This window comes from Vipera berus (genome assembly GCF_964194415.1).
Source record: "Vipera berus genome assembly, chromosome: 3".
NCBI classification, from domain to species: Eukaryota; Metazoa; Chordata; class Lepidosauria; order Squamata; family Viperidae; genus Vipera; species Vipera berus.
In genome coordinates this window covers 88,830,472-88,854,103 of record NC_138204.1, presented here as the reverse complement: position 1 = coordinate 88,854,103, position 23,632 = coordinate 88,830,472, and the positions used below count along the sequence as shown (strand labels likewise).

At 42.9% G+C, this 23,632-nt stretch overlaps 2 protein-coding genes across 5 annotated transcripts in view; one reads left to right on the top strand and one right to left on the bottom strand.

Moving 5' to 3' along the window:
* FNBP1L (formin binding protein 1 like) overlaps positions 1-16,454 on the top strand; it is a 72,895-nt gene extending 56,441 nt beyond the window's left edge. Inside the window, exons 10-15 of one of the 2 annotated variants that reach the window (XM_081322914.1) lie at positions 5,066-5,175; positions 6,708-6,840; positions 8,125-8,219; positions 11,510-11,658; positions 12,738-12,896; positions 14,285-16,454. In XM_081322914.1, the coding sequence (XP_081179040.1) occupies positions 5,066-5,175; positions 6,708-6,840; positions 8,125-8,219; positions 11,510-11,658; positions 12,738-12,896; positions 14,285-14,292 (654 nt within the window). In that variant the 3' untranslated portion in view covers positions 14,293-16,454. Of the gene's footprint in view, positions 1-5,065; positions 5,176-6,707; positions 6,841-8,124; positions 8,220-11,509; positions 11,659-12,737 lie in introns of both variants that reach the window. The other variant, XM_081322913.1, reaches the window with a different exon arrangement.
* Positions 16,455-19,262: 2,808 nt separating this feature from the next.
* BCAR3 (BCAR3 adaptor protein, NSP family member) overlaps positions 19,263-23,632 on the bottom strand; it is a 97,125-nt gene continuing 92,755 nt past the window's right edge. For all 3 annotated transcript variants that reach the window (XM_081324156.1, XM_081324158.1, XM_081324157.1), the window contains 2 exons: positions 21,195-21,407; positions 19,263-20,322 (listed from right to left, as the gene is read on the bottom strand). In XM_081324156.1, the coding sequence (XP_081180282.1) occupies positions 20,135-20,322; positions 21,195-21,407 (401 nt within the window). In that variant the 3' untranslated portion in view covers positions 19,263-20,134. The remainder of the gene's footprint in view (positions 20,323-21,194; positions 21,408-23,632) is intronic.

Genomic DNA, 23,632 nt, shown 5'->3' with positions numbered 1-23,632 from the left:
CTTCCGGGATCGCCCGCACCTCTCCCAAGCCACCGCCGTCCGAGACCTGCCGAAGTTTGGGGAGGTTTGGGGAGGTGCGCGCGCACCTCCCCAAACTCCGCGCCTTGCCTGCCTGCTTCTTTCCGCAGCGGAAAGAAGCAGGCAGGCAGGGCGCGGAGGAACGGAGACTTGCCGACGTTTGGGGAGGTTTGGGCGCCTCCCCAAACCTCGGCAGGTCTCCGTTCCTCCGCGCAGACCTGCCGACGTTTGGGGAGGTTTGGGCGCCTCCCCAAACCTCCCCAAACGTCGGCAGGTCTCCGTTCCTCCTGCCGACCTTTGGGGAGGTTTGGGCGCCTCCCCAAACCTCGGCAGGTCTCCGTTCCTCCTGCCGACCTTTGGGGAGGTTTGGGCGCCTCCCCAAACCTCGGCAGGTCTCCGTTCCTCCTGCCGACCTTTGGGGAGGTTTGGGCGCCTCCCCAAACCTCCCCAGGTCTCCGTTCCTCCTGCCGACCTTTGGGGAGGTTTGGGCGCCTCCCCAAACCTCGGCAGGTCTCCGTTCCTCCTGCCGACCTTTGGGGAGGTTTGGGCGCCTCCCCAAACCTCCCCAAACCTCGGCAGGTCTCCGTTCCTCCGCGCAGACCTGCCGACCTTTGGGGAGGTTTGGGCGCCTCCCCAAACGTCCCCAAACCTCGGCAGGTCTCCGTTCCTGTTTGGGGAGGTTTGGGCGCCTCCCCAAACCTCCCCAAACCTCGGCAGGTCTCCGTTCCTCCGCGCAGACCTGCCGACCTTTGGGGAGGTTTGGGCGCCTCCCCAAACCTCGGCAGGTCTCCGTTCCTGTTTGGGGAGGTTTGGGCGCCTCCCCAAACCTCGGCAGGTCTCCGTTCCTCCGCGCAGACCTGCCGACCTTTGGGGAGGTTTGGGCGCCTCCCCAAACGTCCCCAAACCTCGGCAGGTCTCCGTTCCTGTTTGGGGAGGTTTGGGCGCCTCCCCAAACCTCCCCAAACCTCGGCAGGTCTCCGTTCCTCCGCGCAGACCTGCCGACCTTTGGGGAGGTTTGGGCGCCTCCCCAAACGTCCCCAAACCTCGGCAGGTCTCCGTTCCTGTTTGGGGAGGTTTGGGCGCCTCCCCAAACCTCCCCAAACCTCGGCAGGTCTCCGTTCCTCCGCGCAGACCTGCCGACCTTTGGGGAGGTTTGGGCGCCTCCCCAAACGTCCCCAAACCTCGGCAGGTCTCCGTTCCTGTTTGGGGAGGTTTGGGCGCCTCCCCAAACCTCCCCAAACCTCGGCAGGTCTCCGTTCCTCCGCGCAGACCTGCCGACCTTTAGGGAGGTTTGGGCGCCTCCCCAAACGTCCCCAAACCTCGGCAGGTCTCCGTTCTTCCTGCCGACCTTTGGGGAGGTTTGGGCGCCTCCCCAAACCTCCCCAAACGTCGGCAGGTCTGCGCGGAGGAACGGAGACCTGCCGAGGTTTGGGGAGGTTTGGGGAGGCGCCCAAACCTCCCCAAACAGGAACGGAGACCTGCCGAGGTTTGGGGAGGTTTGGGGAGGCGCCCAAACCTCCCCAAAGGTCGGCAGGTCTGCGCGGAGGAACGGAGACCTGCCGAGGTTTGGGGAGGTTTGGGGAGGCGCCCAAACCTCCCCAAACAGGAACGGAGACCTGCCGAGGTTTGGGGACGTTTGGGGAGGCGCCCAAACCTCCCCAAAGGTCGGCAGGTCTGCGCGGAGGAACGGAGACCTGCCGAGGTTTGGGGAGGTTTGGGGAGGCGCCCAAACCTCCCCAAACAGGAACGGAGACCTGCCGAGGTTTGGGGACGTTTGGGGAGGCGCCCAAACCTCCCCAAAGGTCGGCAGGTCTGCGCGGAGGAACGGAGACCTGCCGAGGTTTGGGGAGGTTTGGGGAGGCGCCCAAACCTCCCCAAACAGGAACGGAGACCTGCCGAGGTTTGGGGACGTTTGGGGAGGCGCCCAAACCTCCCCAAAGGTCGGCAGGTCTGCGCGGAGGAACGGAGACCTGCCGAGGTTTGGGGAGGTTTGGGGAGGCGCCCAAACCTCCCCAAACAGGAACGGAGACCTGCCGAGGTTTGGGGACGTTTGGGGAGGCGCCCAAACCTCCCCAAAGGTCGGCAGGTCTGCGCGGAGGAACGGAGACCTGCCGAGGTTTGGGGAGGTTTGGGGAGGCGCCCAAACCTCCCCAAACAGGAACGGAGACCTGCCGAGGTTTGGGGACGTTTGGGGAGGCGCCCAAACCTCCCCAAAGGTCGGCAGGTCTGCGCGGAGGAACGGAGACCTGCCGAGGTTTGGGGAGGCGCCCAAACCTCCCCAAAGGTCGGCAGGAGGAACGGAGACTTGCCGAGGTTTGGGGAGGTTTGGGGAGGCGCCCAAACCTCCCCAAAGGTCGGCAGGAGGAACGGAGACCTGCCGAGGTTTGGGGAGGTTTGGGGAGGCGCCCAAACCTCCCCAAAGGTCGGCAGGAGGAACGGAGACCTGCCGAGGTTTGGGGAGGTTTGGGGAGGCGCCCAAACCTCCCCAAACGTCGGCAGGTCTGCGCGGAGGAACGGAGACCTGCCGAGGTTTGGGGAGGTTTGGGGAGGCGCCCAAACCTCCCCAAACAGGAACGGAGACCTGCCGAGGTTTGGGGACGTTTGGGGAGGCGCCCAAACCTCCCCAAAGGTCGGCAGGTCTGCGCGGAGGAACGGAGACCTGCCGAGGTTTGGGGAGGCGCCCAAACCTCCCCAAAGGTCGGCAGGAGGAACGGAGACTTGCCGAGGTTTGGGGAGGTTTGGGGAGGCGCCCAAACCTCCCCAAAGGTCGGCAGGAGGAACGGAGACCTGCCGAGGTTTGGGGAGGTTTGGGGAGGCGCCCAAACCTCCCCAAAGGTCGGCAGGAGGAACGGAGACCTGCCGACGTTTGGGGAGGTTTGGGGAGGCGCCCAAACCTCCCCAAAGGTCGGCAGGAGGAACGGAGACCTGCCGACGAGCCGCGGCCACACAGGGTATTCCTGTGTATTCAGGCTTGCAGAACGGCGGATCGGCTTATACTCGAGTCAATAACTTTTTCCAGTTTTGGGGGGTGAAATTGGGGGTCTCGGCTTATACTCGAGTCGGCTTATACTCAAGTATATACGGTAGTATGAAATTATGTAGAAAAGTGGACTTAATAAGCCTGCCTTGTTTAGCTTCTCTAAACAGATGGTAAAACATTAAAATAAAGGCTGTAAATTCCTCTTTGGCTTGTAATTAACCAGTGAGTACTATAGTTAATTTATTAAATTGTTAATCACATGTGTTCAAGTAGGTGGATCTGTGAATCTTTCTTTGTAACAGCTTGTTTATAGCTTGGGGTTTGCTAATTATGTTCCCAGCGTTGAATGTGATAGAAATTGCTTGTATTCTCTTCGATATATTAGGATTTGGAAAGGAACTTTCTTTAGGTTATAAAAAAAAAGGTTTCTGTTTAAATTCAGTCTGCACTCATGCCAGGTAATTTGATTTAGGGATATGATGTAACTATTCCCAAATCAAGCTTTCCAGAAAAATAGAGCAAATTATATCATGAAATTAATTTGCCATCATGTGCTACGGGAAACAAGAAATAGAGGCTAAAAAGAAGTGGTTGGTTTTTAGATTTCTGGTGCTGCTGTTCTTGATTTTCTGTCAAAGAACCAATTTTGTTCTTTGGCATGTGATCTTCCCTGTTTGGAGAAGATTTCAACGTCTTTTCAGTGAAATTTGAGACTGACTACTTCCAAGCTCTTTAATAGCTTTTCTTCATAAGATTTTTTTAAAAAATCCCATTTATATCCCGCCCTTCTCCGAAGACTCAGGGCGGCTTACAATCTAAAGCACAAATCAATGTGCTTAGCAATAGCCTTCATTCTATGTATATGCCTGCTTATTAGGGCTTTCGCGCCCCCCCCCAACCGGCATTATTACAAAGTCAGCTTATTGCCCCCAACAATCTGGGTCCTCATTTTACCTACCTCGGAAGGATGGAAGGCTGAGTCAACCTTGAGCCTGATGGGACTCGAACCTGCACTAATTGCAGGCAGCTGCTGTTACTTAAGGAGGCATTAGCCCACTGCTCCACCAAGGCTAAAGAATGATCTTTATTACAGGTAAATGGGTTTGTGAAGACCGATTTTTAACTAAGAGTGACACAATCAAACTAGAGAGATCCTTACTGTATACTGCTATTGCATTCACTCTTGTGCTGACCAGCTTTACCATTATTAGTTTTATTTACAGTAAAATAATAAAGGGAAACTTTGTTGCAAAATACTACACTATATGCCCTGCACTATACCACAGTTTTAAAAACTCCCAACATAATACAAGTATTCTTGTGTTAAATTAACATTTCAAATTTGAGTATAACATCTAACTTACTTATGTTGATATTGGTACAGATTTCCTGGTTAACCACAATTAAAACTGAAATGTATCTTCATTTTGGGAAAGGAGTTTGCATTCCTGAGATTGGCTTCCAGTTTACTGTTGCTAGTTATCAGGGTGCTAGTTTTCTGTCTTTTTAGAAGAATCTTTTTAGAAAGTGGCAAAACATTTATATGATTTAAAGAAAAACCCAAGTATGTATTCTATATTAGCCTTTTTGGATGATTCTACAGCAAATAGATTAATAAATCCATACTATTCCTGAAGATTGTTTTTCTCTTTCAAATGATTTCCAAAATTGCAAGAAAATGTATTACAATTCGCTTATTAATATATTAATCTAATTTCCTTTTCTAGAACTTAAGCTTATTATCTCTTGTTTTGTTGTTTGTGATAAGGAAGAATATTGTAATACTCTAAGCATATTGGGAAAAAATATAGTAATCCACCACATCCATTTGCAGATTGTTCAATTGTTGCTTTGGAGTAGCAAAGAACAGTAGATCATCAAGATACCAAATTCAGTATTAGATATACGCTTTTGTATACATCTATAGTTTGCAGTATTGTTGAAGTGGGTAAATTATTTCTTTCAACTGCATTATACAGCAAAGAATTATACTATTAGGTTTACTGCCAACAGAAATATCAGTGGGAGAGCTACCATTTCTAAGTGTTGTATTTTATTTGGTTTCAGGGTCCTTCACAAGAAGATTTCAGTCACTTGCCACCAGAACAGAGGCGGAAAAAACTTCAGCAGCGGATTGATGAGCTTAACAGAGAACTACAGAAAGAGACAGATCAAAAGTATTTATGTTATTCTGACTCTTGATGCTGATGTTATTTTGCTCTACCTAGAATTTGAAACTCTTTCACTCCAAGCATCCATCTGGTTTGATTTATCATAAATCCTCCTAAGCATTTGGAATTTTGGTTCTTCAGTTGTGATTCACATTTATGGGCTTTGAATGATACCAGTCCACCTTTATGTAGCACTAAAGCTCAGCTTTTATTCCCAGAAAGATGATGGAATTCTCTTCTTTCACTTTGTAAACAATTATCTTCCCGTTTGTGATGAAATGAGAGTTTATTGTTTGAGTAGAATGCAAAGAAAGAATAAATTGATAACCAGCATCTAAATATGTAAGAGAACATGGCAAGAATGAAGATAATAGTAGTGATAGGAATTATAAAGTATATAAATAGGGAAAGAAAAATGAGATACTCAGTATCTTGAAAGTAAAAATTATAGATAGTCCTCGATTTTCAATTACAATTAGGACCGGAAATCCAGTATAAGCTGTTACAGTTGTAAGTCAAGGCACTTATGTGACCAGACTCATTTTCCTGACATTTTTTTTGCGTGATTGTTAAGTGAATCACACAGTCATCAAGCAAATGGTGCAGTCATTAAGCAAACCCATTCTTCCTAATGGATTTTGGGGGGGGGGCTGGAAACAAAATGTGGTCATGTGATTCTGGGTTGCGGCAACTGGCTGTAAATGGTGGGGTGAGCACAACATTTTACAATGGCTGGCAGTGATTTACAGGCTGTAAAAAACACCCATTCTGAGGCCGTTGTAATTCCTAATCCTCATAAATCAAGCACTGCCTGTATGAATAGTCCTTGTGAAAATTATGATAAGTGTTCGTGAACGAACAGTTCACAACCTGTACCTGTATTATTATTATTAGACAACATTTTAATTGTTCTTAATGCAACAGTAGTCAAAATATAATTTCATTCATGTTTAAAATACTGTAGTTCCAGGAAAGAACTGTTAAGAGAGGAGATATCCTTTATATAAAATCTTATAGAAAAATTCTATGCTTATCATTTTGGGGTGATAACTGAGACATTTTAAAATATATTTATTTCACACAAAGCAAACTCAGAAAAAAAATCTCATTAGTTCTACCACATAGGCACATCCTTATGTACAAGTCACAAAAACTGAAGCCAGCTGTGGGTTTTCAGTTGATCATGTATAAATTCAGATATTTTACTCTATTTTTTTGCTTTTTGTTAGGGTTTAATACAACTTTTGAATCTGAGTATTGAGGAGATTAGAAGGTGCCGTATGCCACACAAAAGAGTAGTTGTGATACACAAAGAGGACAGGTTCCTGCCAAGATCTGTGAAGCATTGGAAGCCCCAACCTTTTTTGTGTGAATTCACAGATTAATGAAGTGAAGAATCACAATTACAGATAAGTAGCCCGTTATAGTGCCTCTGTTTTTGGTATACAGCCAGTTGTCTTTCTCCCAAAAGGATGATGAACAGAGGCAGGTTGTTGAACATCATTTGATGAACTCCTGACAATTGCATTTTTCTGTAGAGATGCCCTCATCAAAATGAAAGATGTGTATGAGAAAAATCCACAAATGGGCGATCCAGGAAGTCTTCAGCCAAAATTAATGGAAACTATGAACAACATGGACCGTCTGCGAATGGAAATCCACAAGAATGAGGTTAAAATCTGTTCATTGGATAGCTTTTCAGACAAGGATTAGTACAACTTTTCAGTCTCCTAAGCGAGGCATTCTCCAAGTTCCAAAGAGTCGTTCAAATCAAAGTAGGCAAAGTCCTCTTTGCTGCAGCATTTCAGCCCACTTGCAACAGCCTCAATGTCTTTGCCAACTCAGTCTAATATTCAGTTGAATGCAGCAATTGGTGATAATTATATGGATGGTTTTGCCTGCAAGATACCTAAAAACATTGAACTGAGCAGCGCACTATCTCAGCAGTTAAGACACTGGGCTTGTCAACTGGAAGGCTGGCAGCCCAGGTTTGAGACCCGAGCTCCATGCGACAGGATGAGCTCTCTGTCCTTGCCCCAGCTCCTGCCATCCTAGCAGTTTGAAAGTGTACACTTCAGTGGGAAGGTAACAGCGCTTCATGATGTCATGCTGGCCGCATGACCGCAGAAATTCTCCAGACAGGGCTGATTTAATGGCCTTGAAACAGAGATGAGCATTGCCCCCCTATAGTCAGCAATGACTAGCAGAGTAAAATCCACAGGGACTCCTTTACCTTTATACTGAATCAAAAAGTTTGTAACTTTTCTGCGCTTAATATAATATTTGGAAGTACTTTAGTTAAAAAAATACAGATTTATTATTTTATTTATTTAAATCTGCCCCAGTTGAAAAATAACATACTTCAGGGAATATATTTGGGTCATCTTAATTCTTAAATAAAATTGAAAGTTTGGCAAACAAAAGACAGCTGTGGCATTTCAAATGGGGATGAATTAACTGGATGTTTGCAAGTGGTGGTTTCATGATGGCTGAACACAGAATGGATTCTGGGTTAATTTTTTATTTCCTTTGACCATACATGCATGCTTGTGTATCCACAACACAGGCCAAACACTCCTCAATTATCTAACTCCTTTTAGAGTTTTTTTTTAATGTTCCTCGGCATTCTTTTCCCTATCACTCCCAAGTTACATTTGTCTGTTTTCTCCTGGAGAGGAAAAAATATTTCCAAATAGTTACTTGCCTATGAGTATTCCTTTAGACCCATATGAAACCAAATGGATAAATGGAACCATAAAGGTTACACTGGAGGCTGTCATTTTGTACTGCAGTACGCCAGGCCCTTTAAAAAAAACCAACAACTTTAAAACAATCTAAAAGTACATACATATGTACAAGAAATAAAGCCTGCGGGTTCCAGAAGTATCCTGGACACTTGAACAGAATTTTTATATTTCATTCTAGCACAGGTAACCGGTTTCTCTCTCTCTTCAGGCATGGCTTTCTGAAGTTGAAGGTAAAGTAGCAACAAGAGGAGACCGAAGGCACAGCAGTGACATCAACCATCTCGTAACCCAAGGAAGAGAGAGGTCGCTATATTACACTTTTTTCTGGTCTGCCAGTAGATTTCTAAAACAAGTAATCTAGTCATTTGGGTAATCTATATACCTGAAATATAGAGCAAGGCAAATCCTCTGAAAGTGGTGCTTTGCAATAGCAAGAACATAACAGTATATAAAACGTCTCTCTTCTGACAATACAATAAAAATCAGGAACGGCCAGACACACTTAGAAAGTACAGCTGACAATTATTGGAAGAGAGGTGCACCACATATGTTCCTTGGATTGCAGAGCACCTGCTTGCACAGGTGTGCCTTCTCTGTAGCTGCACCTGTCTTCTGGAATAAGGTTCTCCCTCAGATTCAGATCCCCCCCTCCGCTATTTTTGAGAAAAGCCTTGAAGATATTTTAGCCAGACCTTTGGCAAGGGAGAATTAGAACCCCATCATTTTACTAAAATACATAAAGTGTGTGTAAACGTGTGAAGAAATATAAAAAGACATTTTTTCCCCACAAGATCTTTTTGTGTCACATCATCTCAAAAAAAGCTTTGCATTAAATCTTCATGCTACATGAAGTTTTATTTACGTAGTTTCAGTTTTATTGAACTTTCTGATTGGAGAAAGAAATGGCTGCCGCTTCCAATGTTTGCCAGCTTCTCCAGCCCTGTTTTTCTCTCTCTTAACATCTTTTCTGTTATGTGCTGATATGTACATTTAGAAATTTTAACCTTCAGTATTGTTTTGATGATACAATTGCATTGTTAGTGGATTGATTTCCTTCGTATACTGTATTTTCCGGCGTATAAGACGACTTTTTAACCCATGAAAATCATCTCAAAAGTTGGGGGTCGTCTTATACGCCCAGTCGTCTTATACGCCGGAAAATCAGTGAGCCCGGGAAGGCACGCCCACCCCTCTCACTGTGGAGGAAGCAGGGCAGGCTGGCGTCTGGCGGGAGCCGGCAGGGCAGTCCTGCGCACGCGCGCGCTCCCCAGCTGTTAAGGAGCACTCCTTAGCAGCCGGGGAGCGTGTGCGTGCGCAGGACTGCCCTGCCGGCTCCCGCCCGATGCTCTTCCCTCTTGAGGCAGCATCGCTCCCCGGCTCCTAAGGAGTCCTCGGGGATGCTGCCTCAAGAGGGAAGAGCGTCGGGTGGGAGCCGGCAGGGCAGTCCTGTGCACGCGTGCACTCCCCAGCTGTTAAGGAGCACTCCTTAGCAGCTGGGGAGCGCGCGCGTGCGCAGGACTGCCCTGCCGGCTCCCGCCCAACGCTCTTCCCTCTTGAGGCAGCATCGCTCCCCGGCTCCTAAGGAGTCCTCGGGGATGCTGCCTCAAGAGGGAAGAGCGTCGGGCGGGAGCCGGCAGGGCAGTCCTGCGCACGTGCGCGCTCCCCAGCTGTTAAGGAGCACTCCTTAGCAGCCGGGGAGCGTGTGCGTGCGCAGGACTGCCCTGCCGGCTCCCGCCCGATGCTCTTCCCTCTTGAGGCAGCATCGCTCCCCGGCTCCTAAGGAGTCCTCGGGGATGCTGCCTCAAGAGGGAAGAGCGTCGGGTGGGAGCCGGCAGGGCAGTCCTGCGCACGCGTGCACTCCCCAGCTGTTAAGGAGCACTCCTTAGCAGCTGGGGAGCGCGCGCGTGCGCAGGACTGCCCTGCCGGCTCCCGCCCAACGCTCTTCCCTCTTGAGGCAGCATCGCTCCCCGGCTCCTAAGGAGTCCTCGGGGATGCTGCCTCAAGAGGGAAGAGCGTCGGGCGGGAGCCGGCAGGGCAGTCCTGCGCACGTGCGCACTCCCCAGCTGTTAAGGAGCACTCCTTAGCAGCTGGGGAGCGCACGCATGCGCAGGACTGCCCTGCCGGTTCCCGCCAGACGCCAGCCTGCCCTGCTTCCTCCACAGTGAGAGGGGAGGGCGTGCCTTCCCGGGCTCGCTGATTTTCCGGCGTATAAGACAAAAAATCTTGAAAATCATCTCAAAAGTTGGGGGGTCGTCTTATACGCCCAGTCGTCTTATACGCCGGAAAATACGGTATTATAAATTTCTGTAACTGTTTAAAAAATGTTACGTTCATGTGTTTTAATAGATAGAAATAATATTTATAAAGAGTGGTGCACGTGCTTGTTCATAAAAAGTATTCACAAAACCTATAGGAATGCAAAGGTTCCACTTGCAAAAATGCCTTCAGCATTATACTTCAGATGATTTAGCCAACTTCATATAGTTCTCTTTTTCCCAAAGAAAAGCTTCTACCATTCCTCAGTTTCATTTGCTTGGCTAACTTTCTAAGGAATAAATATGCTTCTCTTCATTACATTGCAATTGAGGTGTAACAAAATTGAAACTGTGTAAATTAAGGGTTGTTTATTCAGGCAAAGCAGGCTGAAAAAGTAAAAACAAAAACCACTCCTACATATTCTGCTTTTTTTAGGCAGTCAGTGGAAATTTTAAAAAAAACTAGGTAAACAAATGGTTTCATTTTCTATTTTAAGTAAAGCGGGGATTAAAAATTATGGACTGTTTCACTTTGAAATTTTAAACAAGGGTATATACGGTTATTTTTTTTCTACTGTTATAAACCATGTGTGGTGGAGGGAATCAGAAGATGTAATCAGAAGAGACAGGACTTTATTCCAATAGACCGAGCGCGTTTAAAATACCAGTATTATTGCTCTGTTTTTTTTTCATATGCTGAACAGATGGAATCAAAGCACTTTTGCTTTTAAAAAGCCATTGTATATTCAACAATGTTCATCCCCTGCCTGTATTTTTCAGTAATATTTTTACATGTAGAATCATAGAATTCTTTATTGGCCAAGGGTGAGTAGACACACAAGGAATTTGTCTCCGGCACACAAGCTCACAGTTTATATACAAACGGCAAGTGATAAGTCATAGATCATAATAAACAGTAGTTCACAAATCATAAGAAACCAATAGGGGAAGATAGTAGGAAAGATAAGAGGGTGAGAAAAGATGAGAAATTAGAACTATGGGAATGAAGTGTTCAGCAGAGTGATGGAAAGGGGGGGGGGAAATTACCTTTGTATCTACCGTAGTAGTTTTGGCATTGAATACCCTATAGCGGCATCCAGAAAGGAGAAGTTGAAATTGATTATATCCAGGATGTGAGGGGTCCTGTAGATATTTTCTCAGACCTCTTCCTGGTTCTTGCAGGATATAGCTCCATATATAGGGCGCGTTTACGTTTACTTCACAAAGCTTCATGATTGGCAACAAAATCTGAACATGCTTGAGCTTCTTTTTAACTGATAAAAAAAATCTAGGAGAATTTGGTCTGAGAAATGCTCTCTGTTATCTATTGCATTTTAGTCCTGAGGGGAGCTACACCGATGATGCGAACCAAGAAGTTCGAAGTCCACCCCAGCAGCACGGCCCCCATAATGAATTCGATGATGAGTTTGAAGATGACGATCCTTTGCCAGCTATAGGACATTGTAAAGCTATCTATCCGTTTGATGGTAAGTTTAACTGGACTGAAGTCTCTGTATAGGATAAATGTGAGTGACCTTGAATCAATCCAGGATGTTTTTGAGTTTTCATTGTTCAACGAAACACGATTTGTAGCGTTAGAGCAGGGGTCTTCAAACTTGGCAACTTTATGACTTGTGGACTTCAACTCCCAGAATTCCTCAGCCAGCCAGGAAGTTGAAGTCCACAAGTCTTAAAGTTGCCAAGTTTGAAGACCCCTATGTTAGAGTGCTACACTATAAGAACAATGGGAACTCAAAACAAGGCCAAATTATCCAAGTTGCAGAAATACCGGCATCTCTGGTTGTTGGCTGGAGGCCTTTTCCTAATGCATAGTACACTTGGTAAGGTTGTATTTGTATTTCTACCAACTTGAAAAACTCAACAAACTCAATTGGGCAACATGGAAGCTCAGCAGCATAGCATTACTAGCTATAATTAGCATGCATAAGGCATGCTTAATCATTTGACAGCCTGTCTAAGAAAGCATTATCCAAGTTAATGTTACAGTAGAACCCATGACCTTAAAACTCTCCCTCCAAAGACAGCAGTAAACATGTCGGGCAGGTGACAATCTTTTCTTAATGTGCAATCAGTCACCAGCCCGTTACAGTTACACTCAAAACATTTAATCTAAGCTTGGTGTATGTGCACATTCCTCGATGTGTGTGTCTACAAACACCAACATAACATTGTGTGTGCATCCTTGCATGCAGTTTTCTTTCTTATATCTTACATATAATTGTACGTAAATTTTTATAATGGCATCTGGTTTAAGTTCTGGGAAATTCATGCCATAAGTCGTTTCTGTTTAATGGCAATAGTATTTCTGCATTATAACAAAATAAATATGTTAGATTAGAAAAGCAGCCATTGGCAAGGATTCAACTTTGCAACAAGAAACCAGGTTTTTTGTCTGTTGGCTTACATTCGAAACACATGTTTCACTGCAGAGAACTAAATGATCCCCATCTCCCCGAATGAAAAATGAGGGCTGAGAAAGAGACCAGTTTAAATCCTCCAAAGGAACAAAACAACTCTAAACTCTTTGTTTTTTGTTTCTTCTTAGGTCACAATGAAGGTACCCTTGCCATGAAAGAGGGGGAGATTTTGTATATTATAGAGGAAGACAAAGGGGATGGATGGACAAGAGCTCGGAGGCAGAATGGAGAAGAAGGATATGTGCCAACTAGCTACATAGATGTAACTCTAGAAAAAAACAGTAAAGGTGCAGTAACCTATATCTAATCTCCAGTTGATCACCTTGTCCATGAACATTGCTTAATGAATACTGAATCACATAATTGGATGGAAAAGTCCAAAGCCGTTTAGGAGTCTTTTCAATATGGGATTGACCACAGGAGCCCAAACTAAGATTTCAGTTTTGAAACTGGAAAATGCCTGCGTATAACTCAGATTGTTCTCTGTGCCATCTTTGCTTAACGTACGTGTATGTCTTCTTTTTCCGTACACGGTCAGGTCATATTTTATTGGTTTTCGTTGTTTTAATATTATTCTTGTAAAGCTTATTGCTTCCTTTTAAAAGAGCATTATTTGAGAACAAATTGCGTCATAAAGGTATACCATCTCTGGACAATCTATATATTTTTTTTCTTGAACCAGAGCTTGTTCCAGTGTCCAAGCAATAACTAAAACTTAATTAAATGAAAATGGAAGACCGGCTTTAATTTTTATTTTCTGAACAGCAACTCTACTTCTCATTGCCCTCTGCCCATTGATGCCCTGCACACATTTTATAAGAACAGTCTGCAGGCTAATGCAATGTAAAGTTATGCAGAAACAAAAGAAAACTTTTGCTTGTAAGGACACATGCCATTGCCTGCATGCAATGGAAGCTAGGGAGTTGCCTTGTAGGCTTACAAACATTCCTATTCTGTAAGTACTTTTGCAGCTTTTCCTTTCAAAATCGAATCTGAGGTTCTTAAAAATGATCCACGCAGAGGACTGCAAGTGGTATAGCAGCCATTTAACTTGCTGATCGGCTTCTTTTTGCTCTTTTTCGCATTGGGGATTTTGCATGTTTTTGTACACGCAACCGAAGAGTCCCTGCCCTCTCACGCCAACACTTGACATGTTTCTCTTGTTAATTGTCCGTTCAAAAAGTGCAGAAAAGTTAACAGCTGCTTTCCTGCAGGCCTCTTTTACTTGGTTCCATTCATTCCAATAGAAAGTGCCTAGAGGAATAAATGCAGATCAGTTCCTTGTGCTAAAATGAACAGATAAGGTCTTTGTATACGTGGAGAAGTTTTCGTGCCGGCAGCGGATTGTTTTATGAGGTTGTTAATCTGTGGTATCCTATGATTAGAATTGGAATGTTCTAACTTGTATTACTTGTGCTTATTATACTTGTACATTTTCACTTGGATGCTAGGGAGCATTTGGAAGTTAAATTGCACTAATTTTCTACTGAGTGAACATCTATCCAGAAAGCATGACATGGAGAACCCTTGCAAAGGATCTGAGCCATTATCTAGTATAATCGTAATAATTTGAGGTGGATGTTTTTAAAGGGGAAAAAAAAAGACTGTTCTTCTCCTTTTTTTTGAATGGCCCCTGGTAATTCTGTTCTGTTCTTCTTTTCCTCTCGGATTGCAGGTTCCTGAAGCGGGTATCTGAGAAAATGGGCGAGATGTTGAAGGAGGTTACATGCAGCTGCTTTTTGGGTGGAGGGTGTTAGGCCCAGCAAGATGGGGGAAAAGTCAGTTGCATGAAAGCATGTAGGCATATGTTTCTCACTAACAACGTTAGCATTCCTCTGTGTGTTCAAAATTGTGGTAAGCTAAAGCTCCATTCCAACAGAACCAAACACCCCAGTTTGAAAACGTACCTTTTCCATAGTTTGAAGTTCTAAAATGCTAGCTGTTTACCACTTGCATTTTATATTGGCTGTTTCAGCTGCTTCTTTTTCCATATCCATTTTTAAATCAGCATTCAGTCAAACTCTTTGTCATTGACAGTCTTCTGCCTGTGCCACTTCCATGCTCGCCCTAACCTTTTCCTGCATGTCTAGATACGTGTCGGGCATGTTTGCCTAATGTTTTGTACTTCCATAGCTCTTCCTCGTCTCCTGCATTTGTAGCAACCTCCAGCACTAATTTTTTTTTTATTTCCCTACCTGTTTATATTGCTGTAATTTGGTTTTGTTTTTTTTTAATCTTCTTCATTGTGACCATTCCAGTTCTGTGGCGTTACACCGGCTGTATAAGTAACATTCATTCTGCTTTGGGAATGGAATACATCTCAGCACTAGGCCATTCCAGCCTATGCTCAGCACCTCAATACTTTCTCATGAGCACTGAAATCCTAGAATCGAAAGAGCACAGATTTGCCGCTGTAAGACAACCAACTCTTTCCAGAAATCAAGTGCTTGTCATTCAGATGCTGCCTTAAAACTCTCGAGTGCCTAAATCTGTTGATTGCCAACAATACCACTTCAGTATCCCGCCAAGGGCTATTGGGTCTCAGCTCTGTATGACCTCCGGAATCTTTCTACAGTTCTGCAGCTGTTGGTAGCCAATGGTAGTTTTCTCGATCTCTACCATTCCACAACCCAAGGTGCATTGTGACACATTGAAAACAAAAGTACATGTATCGATTTTGTTTTACCTCCGATGAATGTTTTTACTAGGATTTTTATGGAGCCTTTTTTAATTGCCTATTTTTTTTTTTGAGTTGGGGATGGGAGAAGACACCAGTTTCTAATGAACTGCAGTGCTCGTCTATTTCCAAGTATGCTTTATTGTAAGGACCAGTTAAAAATTGGAGTGATACTTTGTAATTATCTATGTGCACTTTTATTTGTAAACATTGCGATTTGGACACATTTATACATGTAAATATAGTTGTCTGCAGCACCCGGTCATTGCTCATGTTATTTGTCTGCCATTTGTGAATTATGTTAATGAAAACGTCAAATCTAAGCAAAATAGGGTAATCTTAGTATATGGGAAGGGATGGGAGGGGCAAAGAAAAAGTTAAATTAAGCTTCGTAAACCAGCTTTCTGCTGTATTTAAAATCCTGCTTTTCTAAAGGTGGGAATCAAAGCAATATTTGGACACAGCAATGCTGGATTCCTTTAGAACTTTTTTCAGTGTTACTAGCAGTTGTACTATCAGTAAAACTAAATCTATGTGTCTCTTGTGTGGAAAAATTTCTTCCTTTTACTATTAAGCGTGCCACTATTACACACATGATTTAGTGTATTTACATTGAGGGTGATAAAACACTAAAGGTTAGAGTTTTGGGATATTGTAAACAGGGTTATTTATAATAATGTGACCGTATGCCATTACTGACCAAACTACATTGAATAGTTGTTTAATGCTGGCTTTTTTATTTTAAAGTTCCAAATGAAAGACAAGGATTAGGTTCTTACTCTTTCAGCCAAGAACAACCCTATGGATTGTACTTCACAGCCAGTTTGAGCTGCTTTTAACACTTCTAGTAAAGGACTAATAGTTCTTTTGTGCTACTGTTTTTGTAGGGCCGGATTTGTTTCCTCAGGAGGATCTTTTAATTCCTGTGGTATAAAGCAACCTTTATGAGGGTAGTTAAATGTAAGGGGAGGAAAAAAATCTTTGTACTTGCACAGTTGGCTAAAATTATTTTGAAATGTTGAGAAATAATTGTCTTTGAGTCATAACTTTTCAGTAATTTTTAATCTTTCGTGCACGTGTTGATTTTTTTTAAATGTTTAAATGCTTTGTTAAATAATAGTCGTTCTCTTCAAAATATTTTCATGGAATTAAACAATCTTTTCATGGCCCGGATCATTTCTTTGTCTTCTGTTGCAGGCAAGTAATAGGCGGCTTTTGGTTTGTTTGATTTGTCATAAATATGCTCAGGTGGTGAAGGGAACCAAAAATTGCACCAGAAAGACAAATCTCCATGTTTTTCTGGTCCAATCCAGAATTGTTCCTTAGGATAATTTAATTTCTTAACAGGGTTTCTCAGATGACTTTCAGTTCACTTTCAAAAGCCACCTAATTTGCCAAAGATGCAGACAGATCCAAATTGGGATTACACTAAAGCTTACTAATTACACGAACATTGAACAACAGCAGCACTTTGGGCATCTTTAAAGGACCATGCAACAAAGAATTGTATTTATATTTGGCCTCTGTAAATAAATAAAGGAGTACAGAATTCCCTGCACAAGGCAAATGCCTGCCAGAGAAAACTTGGGAGAAGAGGCTGAAACAAGACCTTCAGTGCGGCTTCTGGTAGAACTGCACCCATGCAAACAGAAGCTTTTGGGAGGATTCCAAAATTAATAAGAGAATTTTTTTTTGTCCTGACCTACATAGTTGTAGCATGGTGGGTCTCCGATTTCAGGATGTGAAAAGGAAATGATTCTTCCCATATTTTTTTTAATCCTCCTTTTTTTTCCCCTCTCCATTTTCTCTTGCCTTCCTAATCCCAGCTGGATCGTTCGTGCTCAGCTCACAATTTTAAATTTTCAAAAAAAAAAAAAGCATTGTCCTAAAATTTGTGTATTCGTTTGAATTCTGAAACTGTAGATTAAGATGCCCCTTGTTGATGGAAAGATGTCTCCGTTTGGAACTGATCATGAATGTGTCCAGCCATAGATTCAAAAGCAGTCCTAAAAGGTCTGCTATCTGTCTGCCTTACTAGCTTATTAAAATAAAAGCTTCACATTTTCTAGTTGAGTGATCAGGCCATGGTGGATTTAAATGCCTTTTATTAAGTTTGCTTGTTTCCTGTGTCTTGGGATTCCTGTCATGCTCACCATGACTTCCGGAGAACAAAGAGGAAGATAGATGTCTTCTTTTTCCTTAAGTTGTCATTGGATATTTGATTAGGAGAGAAAAAGAAGAGATGATGTATTGTTCTCTCAGTGTACAGCCTTAAATGGATTAGTCACTAAATTGGTATACTGGTTAAAAAAAACAGCAAACGTCTGTATAGTTAGAACAAAAAAATATATCAATTTTTAAAATTTTATTTCCATCATGAAATGTAAATCCTAAAAAAAAACTAATTTAGCTCACAGTGAAGAGTAGTGCAGCAGTATCAAAATTTCACCTGGTGAAATTTATGTAGGTATCATAGATACTTAATCCATTACTGCTCGTGAAAACTCTTAGCATTGAAACCGCTCTCACTCTTTGATTTTTTCACTAGAGAATTATTTTTAAAAATCTTCAATAGTGGGAGACATGCACATATTTTAATGTCTTTTGATTATTATTTTTTAAAAAAAAATCCATATAAATTAGTATGGTTAAAATCAGTCACTGGAAAACAAAACCCACCATGCTGCTGGATGTGAAGATATTTGGATCTGAGACTATTAAACCAAAATATCTGATGACATTTAAAGTAACTTCATAGAAAATATGATGGATGAGAGATATGGATAAATGGCCATCAAGAGGCTTAGTTTTGTTGAGGATGTTGGCAATAGTCGTGGACAGTGGAAAGCACTGAAAAGGCTCAAATTTATAATGTGACTATAATAAGCGAATGAGTAGAACATAAAGTTGACCATGAATATTGTGCACTCTGAAAACTATGTCCAACAAAGTTGTCTATGGAAGGTTCTGGCCTTCCTCTCATCAGCAGATATATAGTCGTTGCTGCCTACTATTTCACACAACCAGAAACACCCATCCATAGGAAAGCTTTCACTCTTGTCCAAGACTGTACCGTGCTCTCCCTTCAGTTTTGGATGGCAGATACAAAAAGTAGCATTGCTCTGCCCCTGTGTCTTTGGAGACATGGATAACATGGAAGGACACTACTTTGCAGTTCCTTTTATGGAGACATTTGATTTTTCCTCCTGATCAGCCTGAATCTAGATTGCTCAGATTCAGCTTATGCTCAGATGCTGCTTGCAGATGAACTGACATGTATTACAATGCACAAAGACTAGGTTTTGCAGTTTAAAAGTCATTGGACTTTGATAGCTCAAGTTATTTTTTACATAGATAATTCTGTGCAGTTTTAGATGCATTTTATATGTAATTTTAGTTATCACATTTATAAATACACACACACACCATACATAGAGCAGCCTGGTGGTCTAGTGTTCGCTTCCCACTCGGAGGTTTGAGAGTTCAATCCTAGATAGTGACAGATGTTTCTGTCCTAGGGCATAGAGAAAAAATATCTGCTGAGAACTCAGCATGGCATCAGGAAGGGCATCTGGCCAATGACCACTCAGCTCCATCCAATTGCCCCAACTCTGCCCTAGATTAAGCGATTTTCCACACTTTTTAATCGGTTTTTATGATTCACAATTCTAGTGCTTAATGCTATTGTTCTAATTGTTTTTAATTGCAATTGTGTTTATAATCGGCCACTTTAAGCTATTACATGGGAGTGGGCAAGATATAAATGTTTGAGAGGAAGTATATTTTATCAGTGATACTCCAAAGTAAGAAGCAATATTTGGCAGCAATAAAGGGCAGGACACAATCTTGCTACTACCTTAACTGTGTGAATGCGGACATTGATACACTTAATGTGTTGAATCCCCAAACAAGTCATTTTGTGTTTCATTGACATAATAAAATAAGGCATTAAAATATTTCAAGTGTTACTCTTTAATTCACAGCTATTATAAAATTTTCCACATCTATTTAAGGGATATCATACAACTGATATCTCCTAAAAAGACATTTCTTTAATTTCTATTTATATTTACAAAACAGACTGTTAATAATATTGGATTCTAAAATGATCATTTTTTTAATAGCAGATAGGAGGTGTCCATGAAAGGTAACAATCATAACAAATAAATAATCCTTTAAAAAATCACAAGTCATTATTAGCAACTCATAAATAAATGTACATAAATACAGTTTACAAATTCTGCTTGATGTCAGAGGAACTTTACAAAAACCTTTTGACAGTATAACCACCAGTCTTCCACACCCCATCTAGGGTTATAGCAGTTCATTCGGAATAAGAGTAATAATAATAATCCACGAAGTAGTGCCCTGATTTTCAATTGGCTATAGATGCTGTGTTTGCAATATGATTTTTGATTGGCCTGAAACTTGTTTTTTTTTGGGGGGGGGGAGTGGGGAAATACAGCGGGGTTTTTTTAATCACACTAGCAGCATAGAAGGGAGTTGGCAGGCAGCAGATATTCACAAGGAAGTATTTTGTTTACAAAAGTTTTTTTTGGGGGGGCAGACTTTGCCCTAGGGCAGGGGTAGGCAACCTTGGCTCTTTTATGACTTGGACTTCAACTCCCAGAATTCCTGAGCCAACTATGCTGAGGGGAAAGGGAGAGGTTTCCAAGCTGAGCCATGCTGGCTCAGAATTCTGGGAGTTGAAGTCCACGAGTCATAAAAGAGCCAAGGTTGCCTACCCCTGCCCTATGGAAATGAGAAATAAGCAACATTTACTACAGCTTTCTTTTAAAACAATGCTTTCTTGGCAATGCTACCAATTTCCTTTTAGCTGAGAGTCCATCAGGCATTTCTATTTTCAATCTGCTTGGTAAGAGGGGGTTCTAATTTTCGGGAAAGTGCAGTTAAAATTTGATTGAATTTTTCGTATCTTTCATTTTGGTTGACCTGTGCTCCTTTGCTGCCCCAGAGCAATCTCATCTGAAATTCTGTTTTGAAGATTTCGTTCATTGCATCGTCTGGCTGAAAACCTGGTGAAGAAAATGGAAATGTACAAACATTACTATAAAACGTAGTCTTCGGTACCAGGCACTGCATGTGTTTAAGGCAGCTGCATGTCACCTTTGACTGCAGCCGACGATTTGAGGTTGCTGTAGATTCTCCTTGGAGAAAACGTGGCAATATACAGGGCAAAGTATTTGATCTACTGTAAATCATCTCCCAATTGCAAATATTTCTTTCCATGTTGAATGAATATGGCATTCGAAATACACATGCAAAGAATATATACAACAAATAATGGCTATACAGCAGTATTACTTAACTTCAGCAGCTCGGAGATGTGTGGAATTCAGCTCCTAGAATTCCCCAGTCAACATCAAGTTTGAGAAACGCTGTTATAGAATCTCAGTTAGATGCTGATTTTTCTACATTGTCACATCTCTGCCTTTGAGCACAAAATGAACAACTAACCTAAGCCCTGGCTTTACTCTTTTAAAAATAAAACATTCCAACCCGTTTTTACCATCTTAGAAACAGCTTTTCTCCAAAGGAAGCTAAGAATAGGTTCTAAAGTTGCTAAATGTGTCACAAGTCCCTAGAAAGGCGACGTGTTTCCTTAAAGGCAATGTTGTAAAAGTCAGTCCAGTCCCAGCTCTTCCTGTGTACAGTTCAGGGAATATGAGAAAAGACATGGGTCAACTCAGGTAAAGCTGCTGCTTTCTTTAAATTACCAGAAACATAATCATCCGTCAGGCACATAAATAAGGGTGGAAACAACCTTGTTGTATAAGACTGCATTTACACAGCCCGGGACTTGATTCTACCTGTGTCTCTTTTTATGAGCTTAACTACTAAAGGCCTTACAGCCATCTCAAGAGGACTATTATCACTTTTTCCCTACCTGTAAGGATCCTTTCTGCATTTGCACTATACTGCTCAGCGTTTTGTGCTATCAAACGAGCTGTCGCCAAATGTTTCAGCATGATTTCACAGCTCTGGTCTGTGTTTTCCCACACATCCATTCCCTCAAAAACCACAGTTTGACGCTCCAGCAGGGTAACCAGAGGCACCAGCAATGGCACAGTGACGACGTTTTGTGACACACAAGTGATCTCTGAAAATGAAGAAATGAAAAGCACCTAAAGTGAGCACCAATGAATATGACAAAACTGATCTACTAGATTATGGCCTGCAACTTTAGATACCAAGCAAAGATCCCCTTAGGTTTTTCAGGGCAATGCAGTGTCAACGCCCTCTGTGATTACAGGTAGGTCCCAACAACTGTTCATTTAATGATGGTTCAAAGTTATGATGGCCTTGTGGAAAAATGACAACCCGTCCTCAAAGTTAACAACCATTGCCCCACGCCCGTAGTCGTCTGATTGGAATTTGAGCACTTGGTAAGCTGGTTTGTATTTACGATGGTTGCCTGATTGCAACTTGCAACCTTCCTTTTAACGACTGGAGTGATTCACTTGATAACTGTGGTAAAAATGGCAGTAAAATTGGATCCAGTTACATGGCTGACTCACTTAATGACTGTATTTTCTAGTGACTAAAATTCCAGTTCCAATTGTGGTTGTAACTCAAGGACTGGGTCTACAATGTTTGGCCAGGTAGGTCTATTTTGGGGCCTAGTTCTAGTGGGTATAGCCGTAGTTGACTTAGGACAGGCATGTCAAACACAAGGCCCGGGGACCAGATTCGGCCTGTGAAGTGGTTTCATGTGGCCCGCGAAGCCATCTTGGAAACAGTGAGGGAACGGCCCCCACTGCCCTGGCCCTGGCCCAGAGACCCTCAGATCTGTCCCACTCCTGCCCAGGCCCCCATAGGCACCCTTGATGCAAACGATGTAGAGCTGGCCACGCCCACCCAGTAGGCCATATGCACTCTAGCCACGCCCACCCAGTAGGCCACACCCACCCAGGCCACACCCACCCGGCCCCCTGAGGGCAACCGCAATGCTGATGCGGCCCTCAATGAAATTGAGTTTGACACCCCGACTTAGGATCAAACATTCTCCATGTCTCTGCCTGGCACTTTAGTCATCAGTGAACTCGTTCTGAGTGCTCCTACCAAATGAAGTCAGTTGCTGGAAATAAGGAAGAGAATTTTCTCATTTTCAGTAGCCACTTAAGGAATTGCCTAATGATATATAATTGTTTTAAGTGCTTGCACTATATATTACATATACTTTATCATATTTATATGTGCCATGTCTTGTGAATGTACCTTGAAGCACAACATTCATGCTTAAAAGTACTTTTGTTGCCCCTCCCCCCCCCCCGATTTTAGCATTTTAAATACTTTTGCAGAAAACATCTGATGATTTGGATTAAAAATATACAACGTATATATCTAAATACATACAACGTATATATCTAGATACCCCATTCAGTGTGAATTGAATGTAGAGACAACCCTTTTTAATTCAGCTTTCTTTTCATAAAGGCCCTTTGGCAAGAAAATTGGATCATTGATCACTTTTCACTGGAGCTCTAGGAAATTCATTATGCTACCAATTCTTATGACAAAAGAGAAGGCCTAGGACAATTACAGGTAGTCCTCAACATACGACTTCAACAGCCCAAAATTTCTGTTGTTGAGACATTTAAGTGAATTTGCCCGATTTTACGACTTTACCACAGTAGTTAAGTGAATCACTGCAGTTGTTAAATTAGTAACACGGTCATTAAGTGAATCTGGCTTCCCCATTGACTTTGCTTGTCAGAAGGTTGCAAAAGGTGAACACATGACCCCAGGACCCTATAACCATCGTAAGTCAGTTGCCAAGCATCCAAATTTTTAACATATGACCATGGAGGATGTCACAAACGGTCGTAAGTGGAAAATGGTCATAAGTCACTTTTTTGAGTGCGTTGTAACTTCGAACAGCCACTAAATGAACTGTACTTTGGAATGGTTCAAAAAAAAATCTAGAGAAAGTCCATCGGTGGCCTTTTTGATAGAATTTTCACATGAGCAATTGTACATATATTCTTTGGCTACAGGATCTCTATTCTTCCCCAGACGAGATAAATAACAAAAACAAAGTTGGATTGGTGGTGATGCACGAAGGTAAAAGATATCGTCTGGTTACTGTGACTCAAGCGCGTGATTTCTACAATAATGTTTTAAAAGCAACCCCTCTATCACTCCTGGAAGCTGCAAAGGGATCTGGAGAGGGAAAACCTCAAGAGGCTGAAGGTGGACAGACAGAGGAGAATGGTGCTGGAGGGGATCAAATTACAGCTTCATCGGCTGCTGCTGGAGAGCAGAGGTTGACGCGCGCCGCTGTAAAGCGAGCAAGACAAGTACAAGAGCAAGACCAGCAGAAGT